At 31.5% G+C, this 17721-nt stretch overlaps 1 protein-coding gene across 1 annotated transcript; it reads right to left on the reverse strand.

Moving 5' to 3' along the window:
* Window positions 1–4260: 4260 nt before the first annotated feature.
* LOC107451940 (uncharacterized) lies at window positions 4261–12849 on the reverse strand. The gene is made up of 6 exons (XM_016068185.4): window positions 12690–12849; window positions 9855–9927; window positions 8179–8242; window positions 7766–7957; window positions 6420–6548; window positions 4261–4591 (listed from the first exon to the last, which is right to left on the reverse strand). Exons 1-6 carry the CDS (start codon window positions 12760–12762, stop codon window positions 4364–4366), a joined length of 759 nt encoding a protein of 252 aa, XP_015923671.1. The 5' UTR covers window positions 12763–12849; the 3' UTR covers window positions 4261–4363.
* Window positions 12850–17721: the final 4872 nt, after the last annotated feature.

The raw sequence follows: 17721 nt of genomic DNA on the forward strand, positions 1-17721 counted from the left end.
CATTTATATCTTCATATTTATATTTTCATTTATATTTTAATTGTAAAGATTTTATATATGTCTTATTTCTATTTTATATAAAACAAATTTGGTTTCAGCTGCCTTCAGCTGCCTTTTCCAATTTGATTTAATGATTTAATATTTCAATGTACTAAGTCGAAAACTTTAAAAATTAAAATAAAATAAAATAAATCATGCTTGCGTCTACCCTACACACCTATGCTGACTGTTGTTCATCGGTGACGTAGACTGGAATTTGAACGCCAATACTGCGACGGAACGTTCACTGAGTGGCTTCAAGTAGTTATTTCCGATGCATCACGTTTTCTGTTTCATCATACGGATGGACATTAGCGTATAGGCATGGAACGTATAAAAGTAAACGCCCTACAACAATCGCCGGAAGGGTCTAAGCTGGAGGAGAGAACATTATTGTCAGGGGAATGTTTTCGTGGTATTATCTGGGTGTACTCATTATTGGGGAAGGGGCGATATATCAACAAAAGTACGCATCAGACTTTGCGGAACCCGTCCTTTCCTATATGCAAATTTTTTTGCCTCAAAGTGATTGCATCTATCAGAAGGACAACGTATCATACTGCTCGCAGTGTATCTGCGTAATGCGAAGAACATCCGAATGAGATTACTCTTATTCCCTGTCTTCCAAACTTCTTGGGCTTAAAACCAATCGAGAATCTATTGGACCACCTCGATCGAATTGTTTAGCTATGGATTCTCAACTGCGAAACTTAGCGTAGCAAGGGACGACACTAGAATTGGCATGACACAACATCCCAGATAACACATTCAAGAACTGAATCTTTTCCGACTCGTCTCGCTACAGTCTGCTCTGCGAAAGGTCTTTGTTCTGAGTTTTAACAGAAGGTCACATTATCGTGACTAGACTATGTATTAAGTCTACGAGGCGATGTTTGAGTAAGCTTGATATTCTAGAAGGTACATAATTCTATTTGGCTGAATTCTTATTATGATACTAAGTTGAACTACCGTCATTCGGGGCTACTTTGTGTAGGATTTCTCAGTTTTTGAACTTTGACATGTAAAAAAAACTATGTTAATTCAAACTTTAGTAAAATTTATCGATATTATATTCATAACTGTACTCAGACGAGTGAATTTGATCAATATTGGCATTATTTGTATGTAATATTTACGAATAATAAGTCAAAACATACTTTGCACAAAGTAGCCCCCAATTGGGGCTACTTTGTGCAGCGATAGGAATTCAGTTTAATAATCATGTTTTTAATAAAATATTGATATAAAATTGTTAAAAAGGTTAATTGTTGACATTTTTAAAGACAAAAACATCAAGATATGTAAAGATATTAGTTTGAAAATAATTTTCAGCATTAAAATACCATTTTTTTTGAAGAATTTTTTCTTAAAAAGAATGTTTATTTCAAAACATTTGAGTTTAAACAAAAGGAAACCATATACTTTTTTTAACATTGAAATGAATGATGTTTCAAAAATAATAATTATTACATATTCATTAACATTTATAATATTGATAAATTTGAACATAACATGCTTGAATGAACACGACAGAACTTGCTCTTCAGTTTCTGTCAAAATCACCCGATGTCCTATAAAATATATTTTTATGTGTTAAATCGTTTGATTAATTCATTAGAAGAAAAAGAATAGTTTACCAGCACGTTTCACGTATTTCTTGTGAATTTTATTAGAGATAGGATTTCTGTAGATTTTGTACTTCCGAGAAGCTTCTGCAATCGACATTCCACCAGCAACTGCTTGCAAACATTGTTGCAACTTTTCTAAAGTGTAATCAAGGTAATTTCCTGTTCGAGGTATTTTTTTTATAACGTCTGACAATTTTTCTGTCGAAAAAAAAAAAAAAAACAATTGAAACTTTGCACAAAGTAGCCCCACAGTGCATTTTTTTTCATTTTCCGTTTATTTGTTATTAATTTTAAATTTTTTTTAACGCTAACGTGATATAATTGTTTATTAATGTATAAATAAAAAATTTTTGCATTTACGACAATTGTTTTATCAACGTCTTTGCATTTCACAGCTAAAGTTTCCACGCACACTTTTTGTTGTTGACATTGGATGAACATGGATTGGAGAATTGTTGACATTGGATGAACGAAACACACTCTGATATTGTTTTAAAATTCGAAAAAATGTTTGTAGTAATAGAAGAGACTTCTATCTTCAAATTCATCACATTTTTAACGTGAAATAAACATAATACTGAATAGCAGCACTTGAAAAATGCCAAATTCGAATTTGCACAAAGTAGCCCCCGCTGCACAAAGTATGACGGTAGCTTAAAACGTGCAAATTAAGTTTTTGTTTAACTCGATTACACAATAATATGACTCTTTGGTTTAGTTTAATCTTTGGTTAGTTTAGTTAACAAATTTATAAATTTGTTTGATTAACACCTTAATAAGGTTGTAAATGTTACTCCAATAAGATTATTTTGGTTTAAGGTACTGATTTTAAGCTTCATCATCGTATCGATATTTCTGAGTGTTTGCTTCTTCTTTTTCCTGATAAAACGCCGTTGCATTTATGTTTTTCAAGATTATGCAAATAATCTCAAAATATAAATTCAGGTTTACGTTAAGGTATCCGACTAGATGAAAAAATCAAACATTTTGATGACAATTTTTCTTTTTTTCTTTCTGTTGTCTATATTTGAACTTTTGTCCATTAGCTTTATAAATCATTTTAAATTTTTGTTTTCCGATCTTTAGAATCGAAGTTGTAGTAGTTTTTTCGCTTGCTGATATTAGCAATTACCTACTTTAAATGTATTTTCAGAAAAACATGAGTTTTTAAAAAATCTCTTTACGCTAACACCAATATAAAAATGTTAAATATAGACTTTTTAGTCGTTGCCGTTCATTTACGTCACACTAGAGCAGTGTTTCCCAAAGTGTGGTACGCGTACCCCCAGGGGTACGGGAACAGTTTAGCGGGGGTACGCGTTCTTATGCGAAATATCTTGCAACAAACGAAAATTTCAAAAAATTTTATTTAAAAATAAAGCTTACCATGAAAATTTACGATTACGTATTTTTCTATTGGCTATTTTTTTATACAGTTAACAGTTAATAATTAGTGGTGTCAACAGCCAGTTGTGATTTTCAACTTTTGTGCAATTTTTTATAGTAAAAAATACACTCATTTTTTCTTTAGTGGTACACAGCGTTACGAAAAATTTAGAAAGGGTACACAGAAATCATAAGTTTGGGAAACACTGCACTAGAGCTTCACAATGTTGTATTGGCGATGGTCTAGGAAACATCCCTGAGGATGATCCGAAGAGATGCCATCACAATTTTGATCCTCTGCAGAGGGGATGGCACCTCCACTTCGGTAGTCCGATGACCCTCACGCGAAGTCGAGCATTTTACGGTAGAACAGTTTAACGAGGACCAATACCGCACACCCTCGGTCCCTACGCAGACTGATCCAAGTGGTCACCCACCAGCACACTGAGCGCATTCAGCAGTGCTTCACTACGGTGATCTACTGGGAACCGTTTCTTAACGATCAGTCCACTGCGGGACTAGAATTTTTATTTATTTATTTATTCCTTTGAAACTTCATGTATGGATTTTGTTGTTGTTTTTTTGTTCATTTACGGCGCACTAGAGCTGTGCAATGGGCTATTGGCGACGGTCTGGGAAACATCCCGGAGGATGATCCGAAGACATGCCATCACAATTTTGATCCTCTGCGGAGGGGATGACACCCCCGCTTCGGTAGCTCGACGACCTGCGCGCGAAGTCGAGCACTTTACGGTAGCACAGTTTAACGAGGACCAATACCGCACATTCTCGGTCCCTACGCAGACTGATCCAAGTGGTCACCCACCCGCACACTGATCGCAGCCAGTGATGCTTGACTTCGGTGATCTGCTGGGAACCGTGTCTTAACGATCAGTCCACTGCGGGACCGGAAAGAAGGTAATTTGATATTTATGCATTGCAATTTATTGTAGAGCTGTTAGCGTTACATAAATTTGTAGTTTCTAGGCCCAAATTGGCCCTTATCTGGTTTATTTTAAATCTATCTTGTTGGGATCCCTGTTTACCAAAAATAAAATTAAAATATTAATTAAGGCTATTTTCTAAAAATGAAAAAAAAAAATGTACAGAACCCAGTTGGTTACGTTAGAGTTTTTTAAGTGTTCATTTATGAAATTTAAAAAAATAAAAGTAGTTTTTATCGTTCGGTAGAATCATACAAACTTAGATTTGGAAAATACTTTATTGTTCCAAATAAATTTAACAGAATAGTATTAACAAAAATGTTCTTAATTAAACAGATTAGTTAAGTCATGTTCTGGAATTCGTAGCTATGGCAATGATAAATAATATCTTCCATTGTTACTACGGTTTCTGTTGGTTTCTCCAATTCTATTAAGTCTTGCGTTAAAGTTGTTCACTAATATTTTCAGAGCACGCATATCCTGACCAATTAAATTTGCTGGTGGTGCTTCTTCTTTTCCATCTACTTGTCGTTGATCATTTGCAATCAATGTATTTTTGAAATCTAGGAGCATTCGCATCATATCATCTATAAGCTGAAAAAAAGAATAAGAAAGCTAAGCAAGAGATAAAGCTGGGGGAAATGTTTTTTTTTCTTCCTTTCTATTGCATGAGATTCATTTAAGCAAATCTCAGATTCCTTCGAATCGCTGATTTTAAATCTTCAATTGGTTTCTTTCTACAAGTAGGAGCATTTTTTTAAAACTACACTCTTAAGTCCATTTTTTGTCGAAATGTACAAGTTTTAAAAAAATTTTACTTCTTAAAGGAGATAGCATAAATGTTGCGACAAACTTCTAGGGGAGTTAAAGCACATCATCAGGATTTAAAATACATTTAAACACATGACTGGAAATATCGGCATACGCTGCTAAAGGCGCTTTCCTATAATAAACTGTTTCTGAACAGCTCCCCTAGACGCGTATGACGACATTTCTAGGCATGGAATGCCATACAATTCAAACCTTGATGATGCGCCGTAACTTCCATAGAAGTATGTTGCAACATTTAAGTTAAATACCTAAAGCAACTGATTTTTTTAGTCTATTTTTGTCGAAATACACAACTTAAAAAACAATATACATAAAGGGTGGTTGCGTAAATGTTTCGACAAATTTCAAGATCCATTATCACAATTAAAATTGAATCGGAACCCAAGCCTGGAAATGACATGATACTCGACTAGGGGAGTTTCTCTATTACAGTGTTTCCCAAAGTGTGGTACGCGTACCCCCAGGGGTACGGGAACAGTTTAGCGGGGGTACGTGTATTTATGCGAAATATCTTGCAACAAACGAAAATTTCACAAAATTTCATTTAAAAACAAAGTTAGCCATGAAAGTTTACGATTACGTATTTTTCTATTGGCTATTTTTTTCAGAGTTAACAGTTAATAGTTAGGGGTATCAACAGCCAATTGCGATTTTTTACTTTTGGGCAATTTTTTACAGTAAAAAATACACTCATTTTGTATTAGTGCACAGAGCGTTACGAAAAATTTAGAAAGGGTACATGAAAGACATATGTTTGGGAATCACTGCTCTATTATGACCTGTTTAGAAGCACACGAAGAAACAGTTACTAATAGGAAAGTATCCCTAGAGGCGCATGATGACATATCCGGGCACCAGTTTCTGTATAATTTTTATCCTGATGATGTGCTGTAACCTGATGTCCTCTACATAGTTTTTCAACATTTGTGCGACTCTTTGTTATTTATAATGTTTTTAATTTGTTGGTTTCAAAAAAAAAATATCGATTGAAAATGTTCGTTAGAAGAAAAAAAATTACAACACTTAGCTGCAAATTTAGTTTTATATTGTTTTAGCTTTCTAATGAGAGCTTTATTTAAAAAAAAAACAAGGGGCATTTTCCCGTCCCTTAAATCGGTAATCTTGGTCTCTTAAATTAATTATCTATTTGTCACAAATGCAATTCTTCCTGAATCATTAGGGTAAACTGGGATGCGCCAATAACCTGTTACGATAACCAGTTTTCAAAAATAAATCGTATTGTTTAATTCATCTATCAGAATTTCAATTTGAAGTAATGGCTCTGCAACCGATTTAGCAGTTTGGTTTGGTTTTTTGCTTTTTTTCGTCTGTCAATACATCATATTTTTTTTTTTTGTTCTCATCTTTATTAAAAATTGTCGGCTACCGACAATAGGAATTGAATAGTTGTAGTTACGTTAGTTATAGTTGTATTGAATAGGAATTGAACAGTTATAGTTACGCTACAAATTAATGTGACGTAAATGTGCCGTTCATCTTATTATTTGAGGTTTAATTCTTAGTTTCTCTGGTTAATATTTGTTTTCAGAAAAGATGTTGTAAAATTGCTGAAAGTAGAGAGTTTACTCACTTGCATTTGCGAATTTCCATCTCTTTCATTTCTCGGTTCCCTTCGTGACTCTTGACGTTTTTGCTCTTGACTATTCCCCGAAATATTATTTCTCAAAACTCCGAGAAAACCCATTACATAATCTGCAAGCTGGAAGAATAAGGCAGTTAATTAGTTTGATTCAATAATCTGGACTTCACTTGTTTTAATACCAATTAGCTGAATTTTTATTCTCTGTAAGCAGTGAAAAAAAAGTAAATTATCAATAAATCAGTACATATACCAATACAATTAATAAAGCTAAAATAATTACAATCACTATTTATTTATTAATTTATTATATATATATATATATATATATATATATATATATATATATATATATATATATATATATATATATATATATATATATATATATATATATATATATATATATATATATATATATATATATATATATATATATATATATATATATATATATATTTCATATTTCAATTGCATGGCAGTACACATAATAGTCAAAATTTACCACAACTGAGCAATTTTGATCTGTACTGAACTGAAGTAGTTTTGATAGGTGCCAAATAAATCAATTTGGAAGATTTTACCTATTTTAGTATGGCTACTGCCTTTCAAAACTATATAATATACAACTTATATACAACTTAACTTAAAACATGCGTATCTACTCATAACGAAAGTTTTATTAATGCAAATTGTGTGCTTATAATAGATATATAATTTTCTAAAATAATATTTATTAAAAATAATATTTATTAAAAATAAGCCGTAGACTTTTTAACACAAAAATGTTGTATTTTATTTCAGTTTTCATGTTATCAAATCTTTAAACTATTAGTTATAAATTAGTAATAACATGATGTAATTTGAATTTGATTATAATAATAAATAAATAAAACTTTCACTCCCTTATTTTTCACTCTCTCAAATAGACAAAATCAGAAAAAAGTTAGAAAAAAGAATACCAGTCCGATATCTATCTACCTATATAATTATTGTTATTGGGAGTCTCAAAATTATTGCACAATTTCGAGCCTAAAAATTGAATTTTGGTATAATGCTTTAAAATTTTATGCATTACATATTTCGAATGTCGTTTCGGATGATTCAGATCTTCTATGAAACCGTTAGAATATACATCGATATCATCAAATTAGGATATAGTATATTAATATTATAGGTTTGGTATTAAACAGTTTCTAAATACCAAACAGTTAACAGTTTGGTATTAATTTTATCCTTTCGGTTCAATCCTTATTTTTCCTGCATCATATTTATCTTGAAAAATTTATTCAAAAATAGGGCACAATTTGTTTTGGGTGAGAATTTTATTCACTCACTTGAATTGGCGAGTTTTCATCGCTAACTTTATTGAGCCGTGTTCGCATGACGTTAACTAAATCTGTAATTATCGATTTTGGTTCTACTTCTTCTCTTAATTCCTCTCCTAGTTCTGGACGCCTTTGCTCGTAATTTTTCAAATTCTTTCTATTTCTTAATTTTGCGAGAAATCCCATAATATCTTCTGCCATCTGAAATAAAAAGACATTTTAAGTAATCGATTACTAAATGCTTTACTAATTCAGCAATCTAGGTTCAAGCATGATCTTTGAAATTATTATATCAACAGTATTACCACATAAAACATTTCAAAATATTTGCGGCTGAAATAAAAATAATTTATATAGTACAGAAGTGTTTCCATATTTTCGTCCAACCTTTGTATATGGTAAAAAGAGGTAAATATATTTACCTTCAACGTTTTCTTGTGCAGACTATGTGGATTAATATTGACTGGGCCACCCATTTGTAATCCTCTGTGAAAATAAAAAGTATTTCAAAAAAATGTCTCTAGTTTATTTTAGTATAGTAAAATAAAGATCTAAACAAACAATAAAATAAAGCATTTATGTATGCGTGTTTTTGTCTGTCTACCAGATTGCAGATATGAACTGTTAGAAATTTTTCAGAAAAAATGACTAAATAACAATTTATTTAATTGTTATGTTACCATAATAAACAAACAGTCAAATAACCGTAACTAAAACAGCAATCAAACTGTTGTAAGACCGTTTATTAACTGTTTTCACCTAATACGGTTGAACAACCAGAATTTAATCGTACCAACTAAGCCCACCTAATGAAGCTACTTAGTTCGTTGCAGCTGCATATTGTAGCTGAGTGCGTTAATCTGTCAGACTCATGACTGATAGAACTGGGGTTCGAGTCCCAGTTTTGACACCACAATATTTTCCCCGTTACTTTCAACACATGAAGTATTTCCTGTCTCCTGCTCTCTATTCAACTCCCATTACGTAATAAAAAGCTTAGCTCTTAAGTCTAGTTGAATTAAACGGTTTTGAAACCATGGTAGCTGTAAATGGTTAAAAACATATTCATGTGTTTATAACCATACTAGTTGCAAGCGGTTTTAAAACCGTAAAGGTTATAAATGCTCTTTACCGCAAACTTTACGGTTTATTGGAAATGCAGATTGCTGTTCGTTATTTTACCATAATTTTAGGGCGGAAATTCCAACAGTGCACCGTGATCACTGGAGATAGGCTTGGGCTCGCTTTTGGAGGTCGGGACCCACTCTAACGCGAGATACACAGAATTATTTAGGGCTCACGTGTTAGCCCGAAAAAAAATTACAAAAGAAAATCAAAATATTTATCTAAATAAAAGTCATTTGAAAATTAGTGCAAGCCTCACAAAGCAAAAGTACCGAACAAAAAATGCCAGGTAGCAGAAACTTTTATAACTTTTAAATTTTACATTTCTTATACTTTATAACGAAATCAAACGTTTGTTTAGAAGTTGTGAAAAAGTTTAAAAGAATTTTATAATGAATCCGAACTCACCAGAACCTGAAACATTTTTTTTAGCAAGCGAGACCGAGCCCGTCGCATCTCTAGTAGGTACCAAAAATATGACATTTATTCAGTTTTTTTTTAATTTTTGCACTTTGAAGCATATCCCGTTCAAAGGAAGCGTCTTAAAACATCTTTGACGTCATAAAGTTGACAGTTTTTGCTTCAAAATGAACCATCTTATTTTCTCTTAGGATGAACTTTTTTATTTTTAAACAAACAAATTGGTGAAACATACTTTTTCGTCCCCCTTTTTTTACCACGAAATTTTTAAATTGTGACAGCCGTGAATTTATAATAATTATAATTTCATGAACCACTGTAAAAAATATCGAAAATTTGTGAAAGATTTACTTTAAAGCACTTTTTGTTACAGTTGATTAAAATTTATTCTTACGCTTTATATATTTTTTGAAAAAATAGTTTCAGTTTTTTTTTTTTAAAAATTACCTATAATGTTACACGAGTCCCCGGACAGTGTACATTTGATTATGTCATAGATAAGAGAAACCTGTTTAATGGAAATAAAAATTTATTTTTAAAAGTTGTCACTTACGTCAAACTACTTCCGTCCATTGCATCGCCATCGACAATTGAATCTGTATCGGAACTCACAGCATGGCAACTAACTAAAATAAATATAAGAATTAGTGAGACACTAAAAAATTTAAGCAATACGCGCTTGGAAAATCTAGACAGACGGTCTGCATCCAGATAATAATTACAACTTAACACTCATTTGCCGTAATTTAAAACTAAGAGAAACAGTAATTCATAGTTGAAATTTTTTAATTTACTAAATCAATTATTGATAAACTAGTGGGCTACGCCCCCTGCTCGCTAAAGCTCGCCAACCCCCGAAAATTGCTACGCCATCTTATAAGGTTTGCTTCGCAAACCAAGCTCGCTTCGCTCGCTACTAACTTGAGTACATTGCAAATGCACAATATTCTAAGAATTCAAAACAATCATTCAAATCCATATAACAATTTTTTTTTTTTTAAATTACATCTTTTTAGTAAATACTAAGTCATTAAAATAAATTTGAATTCAAATGAATGACATGTAAATCGTTAAACCTATTAGAAATGTGCTATAGTATAAAATCTTAAGATGAAATTTCTAAAACTCTTTAAAAAGGTTGAAATTTTGGAGTGAAAAAAAGCGCTTTCGACAAAATACTAAAATAGAGATCTATCGACAAAGACTACTCACTTCTGCCTAGCTTAAGAGTATGAGATTGCCGTAGCTGATAGGGTGAATTTCGGAATGTTCTCTCTGGTTATTTCAGTTTCCGTTTTTAAGAGCGCTATATGTTGAGCCAACTCAGCTATATTTGGCATGTGACATTTTTAGCGGCAATCATTGGTCGATTTTTCAGCGTTGCCATTCGGGGAGTTGTAATGAGGCTTTTTTTTGTCGCCGTGTAAGAGAAATATATATATAGATCTTTAAATAAGACCAAAAAAAAATTCGCAACTTTTTTTTACTGGTTTTTATATTTCAGTACAAAAGCACATAAGGTAAAAGTTTAATTCAAATGATAATTATCTAAGAGATTTTTAAAAATTTTTAAACTGTTTTTTTAGGATTAAAAAAAATGCCAGAATGAATTTTTATTTGTAATTACAGCATTTATTTGTAATTGCGTTAGAAAAAAAATATATGAAAGAGACTTCGGTGTCCCATCTGCTACAAAGGGTTAAATTCTAGAAATACAAATGTGAACTGGTTATCTAAAATGGCCTATATAACTACATTGGAGAATTCTTTATCTTAAATTGTGATAAATGATATATTTATTTAAGTAAGCCAAAATAACTTTCTAACCTTACAACCAAAAATATTTGCTTTAAGGCAATAAATTTACCTTAACCATTGACGCTCTATTTTTATTAAGCATATTTTTTATACTTTTTCCTTATTTTGTATTATTTAGGTCAAAATAAATGAAAAATATTATATTTAGCACTTTATTAATTTATGGTTATGAAATACAGTATGAAACACTGGTGTCTTTTTCTAAGTTAATGGTGAAATCTTCTAATCGTGGCTCACTTTCAAAAATTAATTTTTAAATTAGCACTTGTTTGCGGTTATTTAGATCTCAGAAACAGTTATTCTACATTGAAACTTCTTTAATTTTCAATTTCTATCAATAATACATTTTGAATATAAATTAAATAAAAAAATTTCTATTAGTACTTTTTTGCATTTTAAATCTTAGTAAAGTAGTATAATTCTTTAATCTAACAGATAATAATTCCAAAATCAAGCATATTTTTTAAATAAAAATTTTATTGTTTTTTATAATTAAGAAATAGCAAAATATATTTTGGCTTGTAATTTGAAATCATAATTTTGTCAGAAAAAAAGATATGAAGGAGCCACCGGTCTGCAATTTGCGCCAAAGAGTTAAAATCAAAATTAAATATAAAAGCCAAAATTATGCAATTTATGAAATAAGAGCAGATTTATACGGTTATTAGCGTGGAATCATTTTAAAATAAAATACCATATGCTAATATCTGATATAAAAAAAGTCACATTAAGTTCATTTATCCTTTTTTGTTTTTAAACAGTTTTTTACTTACAGGCAAAGAGAATAGAGCTTATTATCAACCAAAATAAAACTAAAATTTTGAAAATTAATCTTTAATTAAATGATATATTCATAAAAAATAATAAACTAGTGGAGGTAAGCAGTTTTACGTATCTTGAAAGCATATTTAACCACAAAGGAGGAACTGATTACGATATTCTAAATCGATAAAACAAAGCCCGAAGCAGTTATGCTATTCTCAATAAATTCTAGAAAAACAAAACCGTAACAAATTCAACAAAAATTTGAATTTTCTATACGAATGTTAAATCTGTCCTACTATGTGCATCTGAGACATAGCACTGCAATAGAAATAACATGAATAAAACTACAAGTAATTATTAACAACTGTCTAAGAAGAATTTTGCTTATCAAGTGGTTCTGTAGTGCAGAAATCCTTAGAAAAGTAAAACAGAAACCGATTAATCTGGAAATTGAAAAACGAAAATGGTCATGTTCTACGTAAGACAGAAAAATTTAAAATAAAACAAGTTTTTTTGATCTAAACCCTCCGGGCATAATAAAAAGAGGAAGACCTAAGCATACTTGGTACAGGACGATTGTAAATGAATTGAAAACAATAGGAAAGACTTGGAGAGAAACAAAATATCTGGCCACAAATAAATTGAGATGGAAAGCTATGATAGAAGCCCTATGCTCAAATTCGGAGTGAAATGGAATATGTACGAAACGTAGAGAAGCAATCTTTGTGATTGCTACCTACCAGAATATTAAAGCACCCCACAAAAACATAACATATCGAAACAAAGCAATTTTTGTTTTACTTACAGTTTATCTGGAATACTGCTAGCACGAGAAAAAAATTTAGGAAAGCTGAAATTCTCAAGTTAAACGTATTCATTTTATGAAATGTTATTAATTGAGAATGAGAGGAATTCAACAATCTTGTTGATGAGAGTACTGAGATGCTCTGAGTAAAATCTAAAGATGTCTTTTATAATAAAGTGAAAATTTTAAAAACGAGCGGAAGTTTAGATGATAAATGTGTAAAGAAATGCCATTGTCACAAAATTAACTATTTGTATTATGTTTAATATTATCTGTCAATTTTTTTATCCTTTTACGTCAATCAAAATTTATAATTAATGTTAAGGAAATCTTTAATTGAATTAAACTTTAAATCGCAATCAAACCGTAAACGATTGTATCATCAAAAATTAAATTTCTCGCAAATTATGAATGATGTTATGTGCAAACACAATAAATTGCCTTATTTGTAAAAACAGCTTTCATAGCATTGTTCGAAACAATTCACCATCAATCTTCTAAAATGTGAAAAACAATGTAATGAAACATTTTAAATATACATAAAAAAGGAAAAAAAAAAAACACGGAAAATTCAGAATGAAGCATAATGGAAATGGGATGTAATGTAATTAATCATGTAATATGATTTTATGTATTACATAAAAATAATTTAAAAGGTGAAAAAAACAATTTTTATTGTCTATAAAGCAGTGGCCAGTGCCTTGCGAGCCATGAGCGATATTTTTCGAATATGAAAAATATAATGTAGTGTTGCTACAGCTCTCTTTCCTTTTTATGACTATCAGTGAGCCTATTTCTGCCCAAACTGTCTGACTGTTTTAGATAGCCTCTCTGTAAATAAATTAAGCAGTTTTGGTCTGCCAATTTTTGTGTAAGGGTTGAAAACCTGTGAAGAGGGGCAGGAGAGAGGTGAGGAAGAGAGGGGAGAGGACTGGACTAGCTGCTAGAAGAAGTGGAGAAAAGGATTTTTGGTAGAAAATTCTGAAGAATAAAGATACATCTACCCTGAAAGAATGGCTGCAACAGGACTGAACAATTAAGATAAATCCAGCGAATAATATCCTGCCACTTACAAATAGATCATCAGCTCCTCAACATTTTTAAGCACATGTGCAAGATAAGTGACTTTAGATTTTATTAACTCCAGCAGTGATTCCCTTTTCTTAAAGATTCTTCAAATCTGTTTGTCACATGTTGATATAATATAATTTGTATAGTATAATTTAATATAGTATATAGTAATATAGTATAATTTGTAATGATCTTATTTTATTATGCCACATGGTCAAATTTATTCTCATGAGTAAATCTTGATAATTGAGTTGATCATCATTAAAATTGCTTAAGTTAATTCTATCCCTTGTGATCATTATTTCTGGACAGATATTTTTTTTATACTTTATTTGTATGTGTTGGTGATGATTTGGGATAGGCCTTAGTTGTAAAAATGCATTAGTACTAAATTGTAACAATTGTCCCACTATACTTTACCCAAATTGTCACCACATGTATTTTGGTGCCGTGACCAGGATACATTTTCATTTGATGAAAACCCGAAGTTAAATCTAAAGAGGAAAAGAATTTTGATCCAGATAGCAGGTCTATCATTTCCATTAAATTTGGAATTGGAAAATTATCAGGTAAAGTTTTTGCATTTAGTTTTCTCAAATCAGCAACTAATCGATATGAACCATTTGCCTTTTTCACAAGGAGTACAGGAGCGGCATAACTGGATGTTGAAGGCTGAATAATTCCAGCATCCAACAATTTGTTAAGCTGATTCCTCATTTCAGCCTTCAAGTGATAGGGGACACGATAAGGTTTTTGCCGAACAGGGATATCATCAGTTAATATAATGTGGTGTTCAACCAAAGAGCAAGACCCTAACTCACTTATCTCATTAGCAAAGACAGTTTTATATTCCAGTAAAAGATCAGATACTCGTTTTTGTTGATTTTCATCTAAATGTACTAAATTAAAATTTTTAAGAAAATCCTCATTATTGTCAGTAATGGTATTTATTGCTGAATTCTGTGAGCGCTCTACTTCATCAACCGTCACACCCTTGATCCTGCAAGTTTTCGAACTTTTATTTAAAGTAATAATATCCTCCGTAGGGTTAAAAATTTGAATCAGACATGCTGAATCATCCAACACTTCAGTCACAGCATGGGCAACAAAATAATCATTTTGCATATTATTTTCATTTGGTTGCACATATACGATATCTCCCGTAGCAAGTTTACTTGAATTATAAATTTTTATGTGTACATTACTCACTGAGTGCGGAGGCAACTTTAGTTTTCTATTTAGGATACCGAAATTTTGTGTTTTACATATATTTGAATTATTTATACTGTTTAAACTATTACTAGCCTTAACTGATACCATTTTATCCCTCTCTATAACCTCACTATTAACGCTATCCAACCATTTTATTTTAATCGAATGATTATATATTACACATTTTGAACAATCAATAATGAAATTAAATTCTTTTAAAAACTTTAATCCTAATATCAAATCAAATGTTGACGATAGTGGTTGGTTAGAAACAATAAGTTCTGTTAGGAATGTCTCCTCACTAATAGATATTTCAGTATCAATAACTGAACTAGTACTTATACCTACACCTGTTACAGCAGTCAAGCTAGAATTGTAATCTTTTACCTTAAATTCCTTCAATTGCTGAAATATATTAGGGGAAATAACATTTACAGTTGCACCTGAATCAACAAGGGCTCTGCAGGTTATATTATTAACATTAATTTGTATTATAGGTAGAAAGTTTTGATTTAGATTACAGATGAGGTTATCGTCTGGATCAGGTTGGGGATTTACTGAAAAAATTGATCCATTACCTTTTCTCCCCTCTAGTAGTTTGGGTGAAATTCTTTGGGTCGAGTGCCACCCTGATTATTTGCTTCGGTTCTATGTGTGGTGGTGTACAAAGGAGATTGTTGAGTTTGGTGATAACTTTGTTGGTCATTTGCAAAATCCTTATTATATTGTACCTGAGTGGTTTGAAATGGTACCTCAAATTGCTGTTGGTGATTGAATGAACTCCGTGAGTTCTGCCGGGGTACTACAAATGGATGCTGCTGATTAATAGCAAATTGAGTGGGTTGCTGATATCTATTATGATTTGGGCGATTTTTAAAATTAGCTTTTTTCTTCTTTCTGCACTCATTTTCTTTATGTCCAACAATTTGACAGTAATTACAAGTTATTTTCTGAACTTTATTAATATTGGCAGCAGCTAACTCATTGATTTGAATTTGCATCTCACTTATCTGCTTAGTTAGGAGTGTTAAAACATTAACGTAGTCATTTGGCATATCATTAGTTTTATGTACTGGAGGGGTGTTAAGAGCATTTACGTTTGAACTTAAAGTTTGTAATGAGTTTTCTACCCTATTTGAAATTTCAATAGCTTCATCAAACGATAGAGGATTTAAAAGAATAACTTGGGCTTTTAAAGCTGGTTTTAAGCCGTTAATATATTGCGACATTTTTACTTTCTCCTTAAAATCTATAGGCAAATTTGCCAATTTTGCTAATCCCTCAATCCGCATGGCAAAATCCCTAGCTGTTTCACTTGTGTTCTGCTCAGCTGTAGAAAATGCAGCAAAGTTTTGAGCGAAAGATGTAGTAGGCGTAAAATAGCCTTTAATTCCCTTTTTCAGAGATTCGTAATCCGTAACTTTCCCTTCTAATGAATTGTTATAAAGCTTCCTAACAGCTCCTTCCATTTTTAATTTTGTTATAACCAATAGTTGTTCCTTTGTCCATTCAGCTAATTTTGCTGTGGTTTCCAAGGATTCAAAAAAATCATTATAATTTTGATCATTTAAGGTGGGGATCAAAGACAACAAAAATGGGGATTTCAAACCTTGATGATCAACTCAATTATCAAGATTTACTCATGAGAATAAATTTGACCATGTGGCATAATAAAATAAGATCATTACAAATTATACTATATTACTATATACTATATTAAATTATACTATACAAATTATATTATATCAACATGTGACAAACAGATTTGAAGAATCTTTAAGAAAAGGGAATCACTGCTGGAGTTAATAAAATCTAAAGTCACTTATCTTGCACATGTGCTTAAAAATGTTGAGGAGCTGATGATCTATTTGTAAGTGGCAGGATATTATTCGCTGGATTTATCTTAATTGTTCAGTCCTGTTGCAGCCATTCTTTCAGGGTAGATGTATCTTTATTCTTCAGAATTTTCTACCAAAAATCCTTTTCTCCACTTCTTCTAGCAGCTAGTCCAGTCCTCTCCCCTCTCTTCCTCACCTCTCTCCTGCCCCTCTTCACAGGTTTTCAACCCTTACACAAAAATTGGCAGACCAAAACTGCTTAATTTATTTACAGAGAGGCTATCTAAAACAGTCAGACAGTTTGGGCAGAAATAGGCTCACTGATAGTCATAAAAAGGAAAGAGAGTTGTAGCAACACTACAATAACTTAAAGTTTCTGAATTAGTACCTAACATAGGTTGTATAATACATACTTTTCCTTACATGCTTTTTTCACTGAGATGTATACTCATGTAATCGAGAAAATAAAATAATTATAAAAGAAACTCAAACATATTGAGTATCCCTTGATATATTGGATGGAATTTCACGCATTAAAAAACAATCGTAGTGGTTTAATAAGGTCACCTTAAATATGCAGACTAATAGCGAAAGTAGTCGGTATTTAAAGCTACGAAATTAGATACATTTTTTGATCTGAGTCGGATCTCATTTAGTCGCCATTTACTTAGGCCCTCACGAGACTGGAAGTCTGATGTTTGCTGCATTGGAAACAAGAATATAACGATTTCTAATTGGGAGGAAATCATGAAATGAATTTTCCAAAGAGAATGCAAAGCGTTTAATCTTTCAACCCTAGTAGATCTAACTTATTTCCGTAAACACAGTAACCGCAAGTACGCGAGTTTGGTGTTGGGTGGAATTTCCGCGATTGCTGGACAGTACTCCATATTCATAATAGATGCCATCAA

The sequence above is a fragment of the Parasteatoda tepidariorum genome, chromosome 10 (assembly GCF_982258835.1).
Source record: "Parasteatoda tepidariorum strain Cologne lab strain chromosome 10, Ptep-v5.0, whole genome shotgun sequence".
NCBI classification, from domain to species: Eukaryota; Metazoa; Arthropoda; class Arachnida; order Araneae; family Theridiidae; genus Parasteatoda; species Parasteatoda tepidariorum.

What these genes read in the sequence shown, in the direction of transcription:
- LOC107451940 (XM_016068185.4), bottom strand. Translation starts at nt 12,762, where the DNA reads ATGAATACGTTTAACTTGAGAATTTCAGCTTTCCTAAATTTTTTTCTC. An exon ending in TGCACAAGAAAACGTTGAAG is followed by an intron (nt 7,958 to 8,178) that starts GTAAATATATTT and finishes TTTTTATTTCAG; the next exon opens with ATGGCAGAAGATATTATGGG. An exon ending in ATGAAAACTCGCCAATTCAA is followed by an intron (nt 6,549 to 7,765) that starts GTGAGTGAATAA and finishes TTATTCTTCCAG; the next exon opens with CTTGCAGATTATGTAATGGG.